This window comes from Botryllus schlosseri, chromosome 5 (assembly GCF_051294905.1).
Source record: "Botryllus schlosseri isolate E-star chromosome 5, Bs_hap1, whole genome shotgun sequence".
Taxonomy (NCBI): Eukaryota; Metazoa; Chordata; class Ascidiacea; order Stolidobranchia; family Styelidae; genus Botryllus; species Botryllus schlosseri.
Genome location: NC_137240.1, coordinates 1,400,213 through 1,419,781, shown reverse-complemented (window position 1 = coordinate 1,419,781; position 19,569 = coordinate 1,400,213). Strand labels below are relative to the sequence as shown.

Below are 19,569 nucleotides of genomic sequence, written 5' to 3'. Positions count from 1 at the left end.
GGAGTGAGGTGAAAATATGTGGCTTCGGCCGTGGTTACAACTTACAACACACAGCCACATACTCCTGAACCGGATCGTGACCACCTCTAGTCGATAGACAAAGCTTTGCTGGTGTGACGTCATATTGATCGAAATGTGCTCATAACTCATTTAAAATCCACTAGTGTGCGCTAAAGAGCGTCCGGAATTTGGGTCACAAAAATATGGTAACCCTATAGGCCTACTCTAGCATTGTGCCACAGCGTGGCATGAGACGTCGCTAAGTATTGTGTGCATTAATACATCACTTCACTGAAATATAGGTTGAAATTAGTAATATGACGTCACGTGACGTCATATGTTCGCTTTCGCGTTCGCACAGAACCTTTCAAAAAGGTTCGCGCTCACATGAACCTGAACCTATCAGGGGTTCGCACCATCCCTAGTGACAATGCCCTTGATCGCTACGGACAGACGGATCTTGTACTTCAAATTCTGGACCATTCAAACTTTTGCATTCTCAACTGCTTCTTGGAGCTGCAACTGTCTTGAATAATATAAAATAGTACTATTTCCTCTATTCGATGCTCATCTGCAACAATATATATTGTCCAAATGCCACGCTGTGATGCATGCACAATTGCACATTCCACAATCGTATATTGATTCAAAGAACAATGTTTAACACAACGTCGTAACATGCGATACATTGAGTGAGAAATGCAACATTAAAGCACTGCAACCAGAATTTCTGAGTACTGAGAGGCATTTCAATTAGCTTGAAGATCATTTGAGACAAATCTGACAATTTTAACATTACCAAAAATATTATTTGTACTAGGAGCGATTAATAACTGCGGGACAACATCTACAATGTGTCCATCATCATCAACCAGATATTGTTTCAGAACAGCCTTCGTTACGAGATGTCATCTGTCCATGTCCATGGATCTCAGTACCGGTTGTTTTTCTGGCATCCTGGCCCACATGCACATGCATATCACGGCCGGCTTGGAATTTTCCTGCTGAAGTTCCAGGAAAATTCGATTCGGTATGTTTTGAAGTTGGTCGTTCGTCCTCGGGCCGCCAGACGTATTTGAAAGCTTGATCATGTCGTTTAGTTTTATCCAGAAAGACCTGGAATCTCAAAGCGACCGTTGTCGTCGATTTCCTCTCGCTTACCAGCATGAAGTCAGTTACAAAACTCCCATGACCTTGGTTCACATGCTGCACTGTATGCTCAATCTCAGAAGGAGTAAACGTGAATTCGGTTTTGTGCTGCTCCGAGAATATTCTACTTATTATTGGAGTGGAGTATTTGCAGTGGAAAGTGTCGTAATGGCGAACTGCCACGTCCTTGCCTATTCTCATTTCTATTTTGTTCATACAGTCTTTTTTAGCTGTTTCATCGTCGAGTACTGTGGCAATAGCAAATTGGTCTTTATCGAAACAAACGATTGGGTGTACAGCGTAGGATGGTGTCAAAAGGTCCATCAAAAATGCCAATAAGTCACTGAAGTGACTGATTTCGAATACGATTTCTCTTGACTGTCCAAGTTGACACGAGTGGACAATGTTCCAATCCCACTCATCTTCATCAAAACGTAGCACTTCCACAGGTATATTCCCATTATCGTCATCGACACACCATGTCTTCAATTTTACGATCGCAGGAACTTTCAAGTCCTGCGCCTTAACGTGTAGAGCGGGCGTAATTCCAACTAAACCGCGGGGCCACTCGTCCGGATTTATGCTAACTGATGCGGTCACTTTTTGTGTTTTCTCAAAACAGCCCGGTGGAAACGTGACAGAACAACCGCCGATATTCATTGTTTTTCCTTCAGGGCCGACGTATTCCGACACTTCATCGTTGGGAAATCCTTTGGGTAATAAAGTATGATATATCAGTGACACATCATCAAAATATAGTGGGTCATATCCAGCAAAAGAACCTGAGCTCATTCATGCATTCATAAAACGAGATATCAGTTCAAAATATCTAACTACGTACCATGACGATTTCTACGTCGTTCAGACCAGTGCTTCCCAGCCTTTTCAGCGTATGGACCTGTAAAATTTCAAAGACACATTTTGCTAACATGTCAACTCTTAAACCCGAAAGAAATGCGATATCACTGTTTGCTATAGTTGCACTTTAAAATTTCGCTAAACTGTGCCGCTGAATTTGTTTTGTTCAAAAAGTTGTTTCAGCATTCACTTGTTGCTTTTGTCAAAGGAATTATAATCTACTTTTAGCATTTTGGTACAAGACTTGCATTATTATCAACGAATTATCACGTAAAAATCACCAGGCCTCATTCGAATGCACAGTGCTCACCAATGTGTCAAATTGGTGAGCACAGGACGAAAATATTAATTTTTTTGAATGCAGCGACGCATTAGTTCTAACGGGAAAAAGTTACAAGCAGATTACTGATTTTATAGGTGAAATTAAGCACTGAAGCAGTGGGTAGGATGTCAAAAGCATGTAGGGACTGATCTTATGAATGAGCAAAATATACCATCAATTACAACTACTTTTCAAAACTTTTTTACACAAATGAAGCCCCTTCCAACTATAAATAGAGTTCGGGCATCGAATAACTCCTTGTGTGTATCGAAACGGCCGCAAAGCTGTTGGAACATTGTATTTAATCAGTACTTTGAGTCGATTGGGTTTCAAACGCTGTTATTCTAACTCATGCGTTACCTGAACTGATAAGAATCTGTTCATTGTTGATGACGTCACTTTGGCCTCGTCCTCTTAGGATCATGGCGGGTATCGGTGAATCTGCATAGATGTTTGCATTAAGCAAGACCACACTGAGAAGTGTATCTATTGACATTAAAAACGATACATTTCTAATTTGATGGATAAACAAGGTTAGTCTGATACTAAAATGTGATTCCACTATCTGTGGCACTTTCTGCAACTAGAAAGGGACAATGGTTCTCAAAATGCTGAAGCATTGAAATATCAATCAAGTGAGAATGTTGAAATATGAATGATTGATGATCAATTGATTGTTCTAGACATCAACCTTTAGTGTTGCCACGTTTCGTTACTCTGGACGTGCTGTTCTGAGACGATGAGGCCGTGTTCATTCCAGACTTGGACAACTAGATAATTTTATTTGTCAATTTTCACTAAATTGGAGCCAAATGCCAGTAGAGAGAGAGATATGGTATTCTTTTTCACCTGTACCATCGAGATGCTTTGACGACGGAGATGCGATACGGCCTTTATAGTAAGGTCATCTAGTCTGCGCCCCCGTTTTTTTCTCCTCCATGCTATCCGTGATTGCTGAGCGCCCAGCAGGATAGCCGCGGATACCAGTTCCCGAGTCTTTGGGTCTGACCCGGCCGGGGATCGAACCCACGACCCACCGATCGAGAAGCCGGACGCACAACCATTACACTATCTCGCTCAGTAATCTAATTCTAATCTAATTTGTCAAATGTTTCTATGCTCCAATGTTAGTTCTAATCTACTTTATCGTTTTCCTGAAAATGCCTTGTTGTTCGCGGCATTTTGCAGCGAGTTAACAGGAATAACCCTCTCGCACAGGGAAATCAAGTGCCAAGGCGCAATCGCATTACTTAAATACATGGTAACATCACAGTAGCCTATTTATCGTTACGAATAATAACCAGGTTGGCATAGCTTGTAGTGTCCGAACAACATTCTAGTTTCGATCACAATCAGTATAGCAGCGAAGAAAAAGAAATAGTTAACACATGCTTGTTCACTTTCATGCCCATAACTACATCAAGTTAAAGGAGGATAGTTTCTTGAGATCTAACCAAAGAAAATATATTAGAGAATGAAGTGGAGAGGGATTAGAGATTTTGAAGCAGAGCATGAGATTATGCAATGCGATGTTTTGAGTTACTGGAAAGTGGAGAAACGTTTTCCTCATAAGGCTGCTGCTCGAGAACTTAGCTTTATTGCAGCCATGCAAGAGAGCCATACAATATTACAATATAGAGACAAAATATCCAACACACAGTTGAGCAACCATGCTTTTTAAAGATTTACGTTAGTACAACGCCGTGCTGCGCCGTACTAACATGGGCGATGAGCTTGGTTACGACAAAAGAAGTAATACTCTATTCAGGAAGTACATATAAAACATGAAACACCATGATCATAGACTTCATTTTATTTTGAACTATAAGATGCACACGATACCTAACCAGGATTTTCAGCGAATAATGAATCGATATTGGGGATATGCGGACATGTTACTAGCTGAAAGACTATCTCATCCTAAAGATTGATCAGGTGGGAAAGCCCTAGGCCGTTTTCTAAGCGTCTCGGTCTTGGCAGTGTCTTGGGCTATTTTACGTCAAGGCAATATGCCCATATCAGTTTACTCTCCAACGATGGTCGAAGCCATTTCAGCGAGTGAGGAATAGTGGTGTTTGGCACAGGCGAATTAATTATTTTTAAACAACTACAACAATTTGATACTTGAAATCAATTTCAGCATTTCAAATTGTGTATCGCGTTCTTCCAAAATCACAAATCAGATCGTTGGCCGCATGTGGCTTGCGTGTTGGTGACACCTGGTATATAGTGCAAAACGAGCCAAGCTTGATGTACAAACGTTAACCATTCTCATGTTTATGAGAATGCACTGTGATTTGATATAAACTGAGCTTGATTTATTTATTTATAATTCACAATTTCATGCAATTTTCCACTTTCTGCGAATTAGGAAATTCTAATTCTAATCTAATTTGGAAAAAACTGTGTAGCTCAAATTCTAATCAAATTAGGAAAAGCTGCAAATTTTCTAGTTGTCCAAGTCTGGTTTATTCCTTGTTTTCTGCTGCTGTGTGAGGAACTCGCGTTCCTGGCTTGACAATAAAACAGCTCACACTTGATAGTTGTGGCGTGTCTGCTGTTAGAATTCCACGTGCATATGGAGGTAATATTGTGATATCATATCTCTGGTCCGCCCCGCAACCGATCAAAAGGTTTTGTTCCAGCCCGCGACCCAAATTTAGTTTGATACCCGTGGAATACACCGCAGACACACATACTTCTATACGAATTCTATACCACTATACCACCAGTGACGTGCGGTCCAATGAGGCCGGTGAGGCAGTGCCTCAACTGTCGGCAGGGTGAGTAATTGAAAATTGTGAAAACCCTCCATGAGTCGATGAGTATTGAGATTTTACATCGATACTCATAAATACCTAAATTTGAACATTTATTTAACCAACATCATCAATTTTCAATAATTCCTATTCAAAATACAACGCGAAAGGAGAGGTGAGGCACAGGTGAGGCACGACCCGCCCGACAATGCAATTCATCATAAATAGCTCAGAATTCATATTAACTGGTATCAATCAAATGTTATCGTCACACTGATTCCGAAAATCCAAATATTAACAGTGTCAGAGCACCAGAACCCCCCAAATTCACCAAGGAAGGTGACATTCGGCTTTAATACAGAGAATGCCATCGCAGAAAAACAATGGTCAGGTGAGGCACAAACGAATCTGCCTCATGCACTATTCGCTAACAATTGGACAATCGCAGCACAGTGAAACGCGCTGCCGATTTCGGAATACAACAGTCTTGTAGGAATTGTACACAGTAGCGACGGCCAATACAATGCGCAGCAAATACGTTGCCTTACTTATGTGGCTGTAATGTATTTTCCATCCATAGCTACGTTGAATTGTGGTATGTTAGAGCTACTTTCATAGACTGCATTGTCGTTGTTTGTGGTCAGTGTTGCCACTACTACCAAGAGTGTTTTTACACTAGATCCAGTGTATTTTGACTTGACCTAGTCGTGTCCCTGTGTATTTTCATTCGAAATTCGGCAAACCTGGTGTTTTTTTACTGAAAAATATTTCTAAATGAGGACGCTATTTTCATGCTCTTCGAATAATTGATACCGGTACTTGAAGAGATAGTAGTTATTATGCGTCTAAACTTGCCCATTCAGCACAATAGCGACCAGCCCTGCATGTGTTGTAGAATGTGGAATTGCAACGGCTATCAGTGTGCAAAGAAAACGTCGCTGCTGTTATTCACATTTTGGGTCTCTTTATCAGGTACTTTACGTGCGTGAGTGTTTGTTTGTGTGTGTGTTAGGGGGTCCGTGCCTCACCAGCCATGAACCTCACCGCACGTCACTGATATCAACAGTCAGGACCTTCGAGCAAAAGCATTGATTGACGAATTCTACCTCGGCGTTTTCTAGCATGGCGTTTTCTGGCACGGCGTTTTCTGGCATGGCGTTTATCGGAATCAAATCGATATCGATCAATATGAGTGTCAATATCAGCATCAGTATCGATTTCCGCATCAGTACCAGTGCCAGAATCGGTATCATCTGAAATGATTGCGGTATCATCTGAAATGATTGGAACAAAAATCAGAGAAATGGTGCAGGGCTACCGAAAAGAATTGTCAAGCACAGTAGCCTACTTATTACCGTCCATGTCTGTCATCCAGAATATGTTGGATTCCATCGTTCTTACAGCATTTTCGATTGAGCTCCCTGAACCACTCTCGGACAGATAAACTGTGATAAAACACGGTAGTCATTGACAAGTCTACGATCGTAAATTTAGTTAGCCAAGCCCGGAGAGCATTCGGAATTCAGACAATTTTTTCTGCACGAATGTTCCGGCCACCACGTTGTTTGTGAATGAAATCGAGTCCCGAGAATGGAGTAAAACGCTACTCAAAGAATACAATGGAAATATCCGCTGCCGCACTGCGATATAACTTACTAGTCAAAAAGGTTTTCGGTCTCACAAGTAATTTGGTTTATTCTATCCATTAAATAAGCATTTTCAAAGTATGGTACATGCCACAGGTCAACAACCTTTTTAATTTATGGAAAATGAAACGATTATTTATTTACACGCGACTCATTTAATGATGGATGATGAAACAGTGAATCAATACCAGTAAATAGGTACTTCTACTTTTTCGAAGGACTCAAGTAGTTTTCCGCTACTTCGGTACTCACTCTAGTAAATCAAATTTCGCGCTACTTCTACTTCGTGATATTTTCTGATGTACTTACTTACTTTTCGCTATTTTCAGTTTGTCCCGTAGAAGTAGTTTAATCGTTCTATCAGAAAGATAGCCTTAGGAATTTCGGGGCTGTTTTCACGGAGTACCAACATTAAATTTTCATAAATTTTCGGCACTCTTCGTGCACCGTACACATGGAGTGACAAATACGTTTTCACGAAAGTATCGGTGAATAATTTAGGTAGCGGGTTGTGTAGTTCCGTTCACACCGCATAATCGCTCATCTGACATATTTCATCACAGTAAATGTGGCCCATCATAACGTTTGAAACTACCGTTTCGCAATCCAGCAATTAGGCCTACATATCATATCGTAATTTAGCAGCCCATGACGGGTCCTTATATGGAAAATTAACTCTGACTTTTTTGTTGCATTAGTCCTGTTTTATCGGACAACCGTTGAAACTTTCTGGACGAAAGACTTCAAACATATTTTTTGCTTTTTAGAAGTAGGATTTGTAATTCTTTCAATTTCCAGTATTATACTATGAGTTCTAGTTAGTTTTAATTCATTTCTCTGGAGAACATTCATGTTAGTATAAAAGCAAGTGTAGTGATGCCTCTATATTTTCCGAAAATTTAGCAACATTTATAGTCGCCAAATTACCCGGTAATTTTTAACTAGTACTTAGAAGGACAAGTTTTTGTTGCAGTTAAATCCGTGCAAAGCTGCATTTATTTTCCACAAAAGCTGCAGTAAAAAGTTACAATTATTTTTCACAAAATATGCACTAAAAGGCCACATTTTGGTCGGTTACTAAGAAAAAAAGGTCAACTTCCCAGTTCCACTCTCGAATTACAGTTTTCCATCCACATTCTCCATTAGTTGACTAAAATCGGTCAACTTTCCAGCTCAGCTCCCGAACTACCCGTTAGATCGTTACTTCAGACCTGATTTACGGTATTTCAGTCGAATTTGGCCATGTATTTCACTAAAATTCTCAAAAAACGGTGATATAATCAAGTGATCTATTTACATATACTGCCAAATATTTCCAGTAAAAAGTTCGTTGCATGAAAAATCGAAATAACTCTTCATAGAAAATCGAAAAAGTTGCATGAAAAATATGGACAAAAGTTGCAAAAAGTTGCACTAAAAGACTCCTTCAAATAGCTTTCTACATAACTTCCGAGTATTTAGGAAGCTCCTGGAAGCTGTAAAAACAAGTTGCAGAAGCTGCAAAACTTGGCCTAGTAATTAGTAATCAGGCGAATTGACGGGACGTCATTGGAGAAGCCATCGATTCTGATACCTACGCGCGCTCAGAAGAACCATCCCGGATCTATACTATCTCGGCTAAATAGACGTTCTTTTCTACAGTCTAAATTAATTACTATTAGCGCCCATCAGCGTGTTTAACAGAGTTCAGAGAAGAGTACCGTAATCGAAACCACGATATATTATCCATTCTAACTGTGCTAAGTCGTTGCTGTTCATTTCTGTGAATAGATATTGTTCGTGCAAGTTCATTTATACCTTGTTATTTGATATTTATTATATTTAAGACTTCTATATTGGATATGAAATACCGTAGTTAGATAAATATGCTGCAAAATACCCTGTCTCAGCAACGTGCGCGTCATTGACCACTCTCAGATAACGTACTGTATGTTTCGTTCTAGCCGTTTTAGAGCATAGTTAGTTTCGGCTTACCATATTTTGGAAATCAAAAAAGAGGACACTTTTCAAAAATTTGCAACTTGCAAAACCGGAGTGAAATTCTCAAAAACCGGTCAATTTTTCCCACTTTGTGATCGGATGACTAAAAGAAGAAGAGAAAAAAGGTCATCTCTTCCGCTCAGAGCTCAAAATTCCGTTTTTCTCTCCACATTGCCAGGTGGATGACTAAAAAAAGGTGATCTTTTCGCTCAGAGCTAAAATCACCGTTTTTCACTCCGAAATACCCGCCGGAGCTTCACTTTTGTGCTAATTTGCGGCATATTACTCGCAATTTGCTCTAAATCTGACCTAAATTTTTAAAAAGGAGGACAAAATCTCAAAAAAGAGGACAAAAGGGCGTCCTCCGGGACACTTTCAAAAAAGTCAAAAAAGAGGACAAATCCTCTTAAAAGAGGACGTATGGTAAGCCTAAGTTAGTTGTTTATTTCCGTGAAAAGCTAGTCTCCCTCCATACAAGTCCACACATATCTTCATATCTAGGCTTCATATCAGGGTTGTAATGACTCGAGTCATGACTCGACTCGAGTCAGACTCGAGTCCCGATTTTCGGATGACTCGACTCGACTCGAGTCATTGTGTGTATTGACTCGACTTGGACTCGAGTCATTGCGCATGACTCGAAGCAAGTCATTGACTCGAGATTCAGACGGCCAAGACCGACATTTCATTTTAATTTGTAACCAACACACTATTGGGATATTGTTTTTTGGTACTGGTGCTTGAAAATGCGACCAGAAACTGCTAAAAGTAAGGAAAATTGATATATTATAAATGCGAACCATTCAATATCACCAAACAGAGTTAAAGAAGTGGGTTTAGGAAGACTTTAAATGGAAACTGAGCAGTCAACATAATGACTTGGACTCGGACTCGAGTCATAATACCATGACTCGGACTCGATCCTCTGTTCGCTGACTTGGACTCGGACTTGACTCGGTGGGAATCGAAAATGACTCGAATCAAAACTATAAAAGTGAGATTGACTTGTGACTCGGAGCCTTGTGACTTAGTTACAACCCTGCTGATATAAGTTAAGCTATGTGATGAGTCATGTGACAAAAATATCCGCCGAACGCATCATGCCGCGGACATGCGCGTTCCTGATACTCGTCATATACACTATCGTATATTTGTTCTTACTCGTCATAGCCAGTTGTAGTTTGTTGCTATGCAGAGCGCTTGTCAGCTTCTGTTTTTTTTTCTAAAACACCTATACTAGTTATGTCTCTACCAGTGTTAGGATCAAGTCACTAACTTCGAGTCACGAGTCATTTCGAGTCATTGCACACTTTGACTCGAGTTAAGTCAAGTAACTCGGTTTTTGGAGGTGACTCGAGTCAAGTCGAGTCAAGTCAAGTCAAGTCACGAGTCAAGTCACATTTCAAGTCAAGTTGCCTCTTCGAAGTATGAGATATGCTACGTCATGGCATTTTGCTAGCTGTCAAAAATATAGATTGAGTGGTCATTGATTCTGGACTCACGAATGAATATAGAGTTAAATATATACGCAAGAAGGCGATTTATTGCTCACATATACGGAGTAATGCTAAATAACGCAAGTAATAGCATAGCATTGGAATATATAGTTGCCGTCTGAAATACAGATTGAGTGGCCATTGATGTTGAACCGATGAACGGATATAGAGGTAAGTAAATATACACGCAAGAAGGCGCTGTATCGCTCACATATGATTAGAACTGCTAAACTACGTATTTAAAATTGCATAGCCATAGTTTAAAGTCACCAGCCAAAATGGAGAATGAGAAACGAATTGATTAGCTGCAATACATTACCCATTTAGAGATTGATATGATACTATTCGAGCATGCGCCAACAGTTGAGGACGATATAAACTATATTCGAATTCAATTTCAATAAAACAAGAAGTTTGGTTAAGGTAAGAAGATATATATATATTTTGCTATAAAATTACTTTACTATATTAATCTACGACAGCGAAAGCTGTAAGCTTAGATCACTTCTCTTGCGGTCAATGTATTTGTGAGAGAACAATGAGGGCCCAGTAAATCGCACGATCATTGAATGATTGGTCGCTCTCACGGGCTACACCAGCGTTTCGCGAACAATCCGAACAAATGCAAGATACAGTAATTTTGTTAAAACCTATTATACTTGATGACTTGAAATTGACTCGTGAATCTTGCTTCGAGTCACGAGTCAATCCACATTTCTGATGCACCGAGTCAAGTCAAGTAATTTTATACAAGTGACTCGGGTAAAGTCAAGCCATACGAAAAAGATGACTCGAGTCATCCCACCACCGTTGTAAGCAAGTTACAGTGCAGAAAAATTATATTGCAAATATCTCTAGTTACTGATTTGAAGGGCACTGATTTCGAATATGACCTTGTTTTTTCAAATTGGCTCTGGTTTTAGAAATAACCCGTGGGGTTATTTAGACTAAAACCTCACATTTTCGCAGTATCCGCTACATAAAGAAGGGTTCAGTCGTATTATAAAGTTCGGAAATTCGACGTACTTGTTATTTTTACACATCGAAGACAATTTTATATCAAAATATAGCAACATCATGATATGTGCATTAGATTTATCGTAAAGTTGGAGACTTTCACGGATATCATGTAGCCTACGTAAATAAACTCCAATCATACATATACATACATAGCCTATCTACCTTAATACTCAAGTAACACTGCATTAATTCAATCAGTTTTATGTCAACCACTTATTGTAAATTCAACATAATCAGCCCAAATATAACATTGTTATTTTATCTTAGAATAAAATTGTATGATTTTTTATTGTAAGCAATTTACTGCAATCTCTTGTAAGATCCCAGAAATATTTTGCTATAATATGTTCATTAGGGTTATGACTAGAAAAAACAATTTTGCCTGTAGCAGGAATTAATGAACATTTTGGTATAAATTTATAAAATTATAATCATTTTGTTCAAATCGAAAAAAATGTCCTGCACAAAGTAACTTCAATTTTCGACACGGGTCCAAATATAGAAACAATTTACAATTCGAAGGTGTTCTTTGCTGCAAATTTCATCTTTATTTATACGTCCATTTGCACTCCGATACAGTTCATCCATCAATTTGACTTCCCTTTCTGTTATTATGTTAGTGTCAGGGACATCTACAACAGACATATCCGACTTGCAATGGGATTTTCAGGCACTTTATCGCTGCAGGAGATTCGAGCGTAAAGATAGCAGCAAATAAACTTTGCTATACTACTACTACCATACTCTAGAGCGCGACCGATATTGAATTTCTTGGCATAATGACACATTGATACAGTAGAAAATATATTGCTGTTGTGGAAAATTACATTTTGATTCACCCCATCACTAACGTTCGCTACTGATGAGAGTTCGTCGAAAAGCTTTTAGCGAATAAATTAACAATATGAAGTTATTGTTTCGCGTTATTCTGAAGTTCTGTACCACAAATCACTTGTTAAAATTACATTTGTTAGGATTTACAAACTGCTTTTTTCACGAGCAAATATCTTGCATCAAGTCATGTTAATAATGATTGAATAACTCAGGACAAAATTAGAGTTCTTCATAATCAATTCTCTATTTATGTGCAGTATAAAAGTAAAAAAGCTACGATTTACTTCCTGCTAAGAGAAATATTCAGGAGGTAAACAGTAGTTTAGGCTTATTTTTGGGAATAAGTATCTTTCAAACTAGAGTCAATATGGAAAAACTAATGAGGTGCTAGTAATCAGCAACATTGAAACCCGAGAAACGATTTTCAGATGTTCTTTTCATTCTGTTGACCAGTGTTACCAGATCTCATGCTTTGTTCAGTGCGCTGAGTTTCCTCAGTCCGGCGGTTTGATAACCTTTGTTATCAAATCACAATTGGATTTCTCACACAGCATATAGAGGTTATCAAACCAAAAGACTGGGGATTTAAAAGTCTAATATTAGCAAAAAATAATAACGGGTAGAATACTTTCAAAAATGATATAAGCCTATTGTTAAAGGCTAAGTTTTATAAACTTTTAGTTTGTGTATGCTGCGTGGAGAATCGAATTGTGATTTGATAACAATGAGCCAAATGCGAGTGTGCAGCATCCAGACCAAAACAAAATTACAATCGAATAGGGCCTATGCCAGTGATTCCCAACCGCGGCCCCGAGGGCCGCATGCGACCCTCGCAAAAATATTGAGAAATCGATTTATGAAAAATTATATATTCATAAAATACTCTTTGCTTGGCTTGGAGTTTTCAATTAGGATTGCAGGAAAGTTGTGGGTTGTAGTTGTAGGTATATAGATAGGTATTGACAGGAACGTGACTGCCGCACCCCAAGCCCCCAATTGGGGGGTGGGGCGAGCTGGAAGGGGGCCCAAAATTATTTAATGAATTAGCATCAATTATAGAGTATTTTATGAAATTTTATGCAGCTTTTTCGTGCGGGGCGTGATTTCAGGGTTCCAACTACCATAATTATTGGGTACTCTTCCGCCAATATAAAATACGCAAGATTTATCGAAGTGGGCATATCGGCGTTGGCCATCACCGCACCACGACGCACAAAGACATAAAGTTTTAGGCCATGTAACATGCAACTCCAAGAAGTGTGCCAGAACGATTGGCAGCGAGAAAACCTTGGCTGAAAAGGACTAGCCTTACGCTGACCGAAAACTTCGTTATCTATATACAAAATACATATAGGTATAATTGACCATAGGCACCTAAATGACTGGCGCCGAATGTTCCTGTCTTGGCAATCAGAAACTCACGAGACAAATAGACTACCATCCCGCAGGGAAGAATTATAGGCCAGTGAAGAACTACCAATTTGAAATCGTGTGCATCTTTTAGTTTAGTACGTTTGGGCGATTCTATATTTTTTGATATAGCAGACTGGAGGTCACCAAATAACATCATGTGACGAAGTCGTACCAACGGGTCTGCCCGTCCGAATATGTTTAATTATTATCTACGAGCCCTACAGTTTCCAAAACACCTCACTCAGCTCTACCGGTAAATCTGATTACGTGGGCAGAGAGGACAAGTAATTGATAGCAATATATATACAATTCCCGATATTATTGACCTATTTTATTTTGAATTATCGAAGATTTTCGCGCTTCACGCTGCCTCGCTAAACGGTGATTCTGATTTCGTGGTAGAAGCGAATAACGGGATGGGGGTCGGTTTATCCCCCTATGAGAGCTCAAGACCTAAGTGTTTTAGGGGGCCTGACGAAGTGCTGTTTCGTTCCTGCCAACGGGTATACGCCCGAAGGTGTTTAATTATTATTGAGTGGTCCTACATTTCCAAACACAACTCACTCGGCTCAACCGGTCAATCTGATTACGTGAGCAGAGAGAGGATAAAAATTGATACCAATAAATATGCAATTCCCGATTATATTGACCGATTCAATTATGCATTAGAGAAATTTATCGCACTTCGCGCGATTAGTAGAGAGTAGCTACCTAAAACGGACACCCGATTTCGATGATACATAACGGTAAACAGCCGTCTGGCCTGAGGGGGGCTTCGAAGTTCGGTGTATCACCCTATGGGGGGCCAAGAGCAACGTTCAGGGGGGCCTGACGTAGTGCTGTTACGGCCCTGGGTATTGATAACTAATTTACGGACGCAACAAGTGACTCACGATTGAATACGCCGAGATGCGTGCTGCTTAGCCGGCAAAAAGCAGCATAATTGGTAGTCCTATTGCTCGCGACCCAAGTGTCCGAATAATTTGATATGTCGGTGTTTATCGGAAACAAGTGTCGCACTGATTCCAATAATACGAATTGAAATCTCGCTAGGGCAATAAAACTACTACGAAATAATCACCAGAAGTTGATTGTTCTGAACAACGGAAGCGCGGCAACACAATGGCCAATGGCGTCAAGCGAATGATCGGAACAATGGCAATTTTCATATTTTGATAACTAATTTGGGTTCCTGTCATTGCCCTGGTATTCGTGCGGCCCGACCGTACTCTGAAGTTCTAGATTTGGCCCTGCCACCGAAAAAGGTTGGGAACCACTGGCCTATGCCAGCTGATTCCGTCGGGATCCGGTTTATTGATTGCTAATTGCATTCGATCATCAAATTATTAAATATTTGTCAATTCCACCGTTCGCGTATGATGAGATATTGCTATAATTTGGTTTCTATGTTCCACGTTGTTATATATTATGTTCAGGTTTGATAATGAGGCATTTTACTGAAAATAAAGGTATAAACAGGGAGGTATCATTGTGGCATCATATGACTGCTCCAGCCCGCAAGCGATCAGAACGTTGGAATCCGGCCAGCGAATTCAGTTTGACATCCCTTCAAAATGGACAATGCACAGCACATCCACAAACACAAACTTAAATGCTATACACAAACTCGCACGCACATAGACTATAGATAAAATTACGACGTAGTAGTCTTCATAATGTCATGTCTAGGTTAGCAACTTTGCTTAATATAGCGACTTACGCATGAATTCTTTTTAGTGGAACTGCAAGATACTAGCTACACAGAAGGAATGAGGACGAGAAAAGGAAACAATTAGAAGTTTGGTTGGGAGACCACTCGTGTTACTGCATGTCTCCTAAAGAAGAATTAGACCTCCAGCAGCAATACTTTTCCATCGATAATCTTCTCATCGCGAATCATGAATGAATATACAGTTTGTTCCAATGTCGTTTTTGGGGTGTGAAGAAGCTTTTGCGATATTTTAGCATCGGGTCGCTTTGCGATAGGTATGGGATGTACGTGAATTTACAAGCTGGTATGTAATCCTGATTTACACAGACAGCTTGCATGTAGGGTAGGTAGGCGGTAAAATTACAGTCTGAGTGGCAAATATGCAGGATAAAACGTAGATTAGATATACTGGAGGTGACTGTAACATTACAGTCTTGGCGTGTAAAGTGAGGTTACCGGACGAGTGTAAGTTAAATTTACATTGACTAACGGCCATGTTACATAGCCACGAAATGTCTGCCTACCGTGCTTCCAAACATTTCGCGGTAAATCGAGGATGTTTTTTTACAGTGCAAACTTTTTTCGATTAATAACCAACCTGGATAATCATCGGTTGAATATTTTCGCCCATCTGCAATGATTGAAACGAAAATATGTGTCAGCAGCAGCGCAGGAGAATGAATGTGAATCTTCAAGCGCAGTGAAATTTACCATAACCGACGCCTCCTATTTTGTCGCTTTTCTCAGTTGTTCTTCCAGCTTCATTTTCACCCTTAATGGAAGAGTAACCAGATGAACCATACACTCATAGCGACAAACGCTGTGTGTTAGGGGGCACACGAAAACAAAACCTACCTCATAACTATACCACGGTAGAAATCAATCAAAATGTTTTAATCCAAATGATGCGTGACAGACTAGTAGAACAAGCATGGAATACGAATTTAAGGCATGTTGTATCTGGTATTCCATGGTGCTTATCGGCTACTATGGCCATTTACACCAGGGCAATTCCTTCATTCTTATTCCGTAGCTGCCGTCTTGTAGCACGGCCCACTTATGGCTCACTCAAGTTGGTACGTAAGATTTATAGCAACGCACTAAACACCATGAATCAATCAGAACCGTCGTTTCCGTATGAGCTAAGCCTTAAGAGCTAAGCCGGCCAAAAATGGGAAAATGGGATCCGGCACCGGCCCAGCTCTACTGTGAATACTCGCAAACCATCGTTCAGCGATGACGTAATGTCTCATTTGGGCCAATTTAGTGAGAGTATAGAATGTAAACAAATCGGTCGCTGCCATTCCACGTTTTCATTCTATAGCAGTGGTTCCCAAACGGTGGGGAATTCCCCACTGGTGAGGAATTCAATGGTTTCTGGTGGGGAATAGACGCATTTGTTCAGAATTATATACAGCAGGACCTATTCCCGGAGATAAATGCGCAATTACCGTTACCAGTTAACTACTCTGGAATGTATGTACGAAAATTATATTGCGCGTTGTTCACAAAACCTCATTTTAACACTGGATGACCAATGATGGCATCACAATCGCATCCAGCACGACTAGTCTGACGTGAAATCATGCTGTCGCGAAATTATGAGCGGTACTGGTATCGGTTCACGATACGTTTTATGTTGCAATTATAGGCGATTGTCTTGCCTACTGGTGTGGTTGTGTGTCTTGAGTAGTCAAACCAGCAAATAGCAGCTCTATGATGACAAAAGTGTTGGGTAGTGGGGAACAGGACTGTAGCTGCCGCACCCAAACCCCCCAATTGGGGGGGGGTGAACTCGAAGGGGCCAAAAATTATTTCGTGAATTAACATAAATTATATAGTATTTTTTTGAAGTTTATGCCAATTTTTCAAAATATTTTCGCGCCTAATTATTGGATACCCTTCCCCCACGAAAATACGTAAAATTTATAGAAATGGAGACTTCGGCATTGGCCATTACTGCGCCCCGACGCACCAAGACATATGAAATTATAGGCCATGTAACTTGCAACTCCGAGAAGTGTGCCAGAACGATCAGCAGCGAGAAGACCTTGGCCGAGAACGATTGCCCATGTGGTGACCGAGAACTTCGATATATATACAATATACATATATGTTAAATTGTCCATAGGCGGTTAAATGGCCTGCGCCGAATGTTCCTGTCCTGGCGATCAGAACCCCACAGGACAAATGCCATCACGCAGGGAAAATCTGATTACGTGAGCATAAAGAGGGGATAAAAAATTGATAACAAAATATATGCAATTCCCGATCATAAAACCGATTCAAACATGAATTATATAAAAAGTAGCGGGGGAAAAGTGTACAAGATCGGGGGGCTGATTGGGGGAAGGCCCAAATGGGTTTATCACTCTGTAGGCGGCCCAAGACAAACGTATTTTTAGAGGGGGCTTACGAAGTGCTATTACGGTCCTGGTGGGGAATGAAGGCTCGGAATAAATCTGAAGTGGGGAATGAAGACAAAAAGGTTGGGAACCACTGTTCCATAGTGAGAGAGTGAGAATCGTGCGCGCGTAGCCGCGTATACGCTAAATGTGCTACGCTTTACGGGTGCACAGATTTAATGCTCAATCAATGTTTACGGGAGTCTTCTTCGATCGAGCGTCGAAAAGTTCCTCGAGGAAGTTCACTGTTTCGACGGGAGGATATCCTGCGAACGATAGACTGGAGTCCTGCGAATAGAATATGTCAGTTGCGCCACAATCCACACACCGCCAAACAAGCCCTCCAACAATGCCAGGGGATGAGATTTTTTGAGGCCAGTCGCTGCCGGACAACATGAATGGAGAACCAAACCTGGATGTTGAATTGACCTTCGTTATACTTCACTATATATTATACCCAACCCAAACCTTAGCCCTAACGAATATATTGAAGATACGAATTGTCAGGTGACTCGTGTTTCACCCACCACCGAATGGATAAGGTCGTATCAGCTATAGGTCTACTACTTAATGGTTCATACGTTCATTACTTGCACCTGTTTCTGTTCAACTACCTACTTTAATCTACGCCCTTTACTCCTATACTACCTTATGATTTCATTCTCATCTTCGTAATGTAGTATGACATGAGCCATAATTATCTAGCATACCACACACGCGTATATTGCGTCACAATATGAACTAGTCTTGTTGCTAACGACTACTAACAAACATAACAATTCCATATTCCGAAGTGTCTTTCCTTGCATACGAATATATTGAAGATCAGAGGTGGTCAAAGTAGTCACCGTCGCTACTCAAGTAGAAGTAGAAGTACCGCCGAAATTTCTACTCAAGTAGAAGTAGGAGTGGTGGTTCACAAGTAAGTAAGTAGATATTCTACGCTTATTTTGGCCTGCGAAACTGAAAACTGTCAAGTAGAAGTAGAAGTAGTCTACAATCATAACTACTTAAAAAGTAGTATGAGTAGGTAAAATCTACTTCAAGTACTTCAAAAAGTAGAAGTACTTCGTTACTGACCACCTCTGTTGAAGATACGGATTGTCGGGTGCCTCGTGTTTCATCCACCATAACACCATCGAATACTTCATCTTCCCATAAGGACTCCTAATCTTAAATATTCCCAGATTTTATGTTACATGATATCCACCCAAAACGTCCAATCTTTGAATTCTTGTCGGTAGGGTCAAGCCCACCTATGACATCTTACCGAGGAAGATCCTATCGTAAAACACCAGAATGTCAGGTTAACCAAATTGTTGTGCAATACATTCTCTTCAAACCCCGACAAAGAATCCGGTGTCTCAAGCTTTTACCGCTATACTGCCTTCGGCAGCTATGACTCCAAACCAGTATTAGGAACATGACTCCTAAACTTAAAAAATCTCTTTAAACCCCGACAAGGATCCATTCGCGCGGGGTTTAGAGAGAATTTGGTGAACAAGCTTTTACCGAACCTCGACATCGAAGTGGCCACTCCAGAACTCCTCCCCCCTTACCCTGACGTTATCTTCGTCGTTCTCCAACCAGATCCACTCACCTCCCACAGCCAGCTGGACAACCTGAACAATGTTCGCGAACTTGAGCATGATGTCAGCCTACGAACATCGTCACGTCATAACACACGGACAATGCCCACCGCGTCACGTCACGCATCGTCGACGGTTTGACGTCACCGTCTTCGCATCACAAGACGTCGCTGACGTACGGCGGCGCATTCGTGCGTGATAGGCGACGTAAACGTCACTCACCTCTGTCCAATGTAGATTCCCAGACAACGATTCGATCCGAGGATGTCCGAGGAACGAACGGAGCGCGCAAGCTGAGAAGGAGTTGCCGCGCAAATTCACATCCACCACCTTAAACGGATTTTGTTGATTCACTAGATCTGTGATCTGTGATCTGTTGCCATGCAA

General features: G+C 40.5%; 2 protein-coding genes across 3 annotated transcripts in view; both read right to left on the bottom strand.

Moving 5' to 3' along the window:
- Positions 1-236: 236 nt before the first annotated feature.
- On the bottom strand, positions 237-18,717 carry LOC145439591 (uncharacterized). The gene is made up of 8 exons (XM_080317095.1): positions 17,792-18,717; positions 15,900-15,960; positions 15,787-15,819; positions 6,444-6,533; positions 6,195-6,362; positions 2,690-2,770; positions 1,991-2,047; positions 237-1,859 (listed from the first exon to the last, which is right to left on the bottom strand). Exons 1-8 carry the CDS (start codon positions 17,987-17,989, stop codon positions 868-870), a joined length of 1,680 nt encoding a protein of 559 aa, XP_080173221.1. The 5' UTR covers positions 17,990-18,717; the 3' UTR covers positions 237-867.
- Positions 18,718-19,175: 458 nt separating this feature from the next.
- LOC145439588 (uncharacterized) overlaps positions 19,176-19,569 on the bottom strand; it is a 29,991-nt gene continuing 29,597 nt past the window's right edge. For both annotated transcript variants that reach the window (XM_080317092.1, XM_080317093.1), the window contains one exon: positions 19,176-19,512. In XM_080317092.1, the coding sequence (XP_080173218.1) occupies positions 19,297-19,512 (216 nt within the window). In that variant the 3' untranslated portion in view covers positions 19,176-19,296. The remainder of the gene's footprint in view (positions 19,513-19,569) is intronic.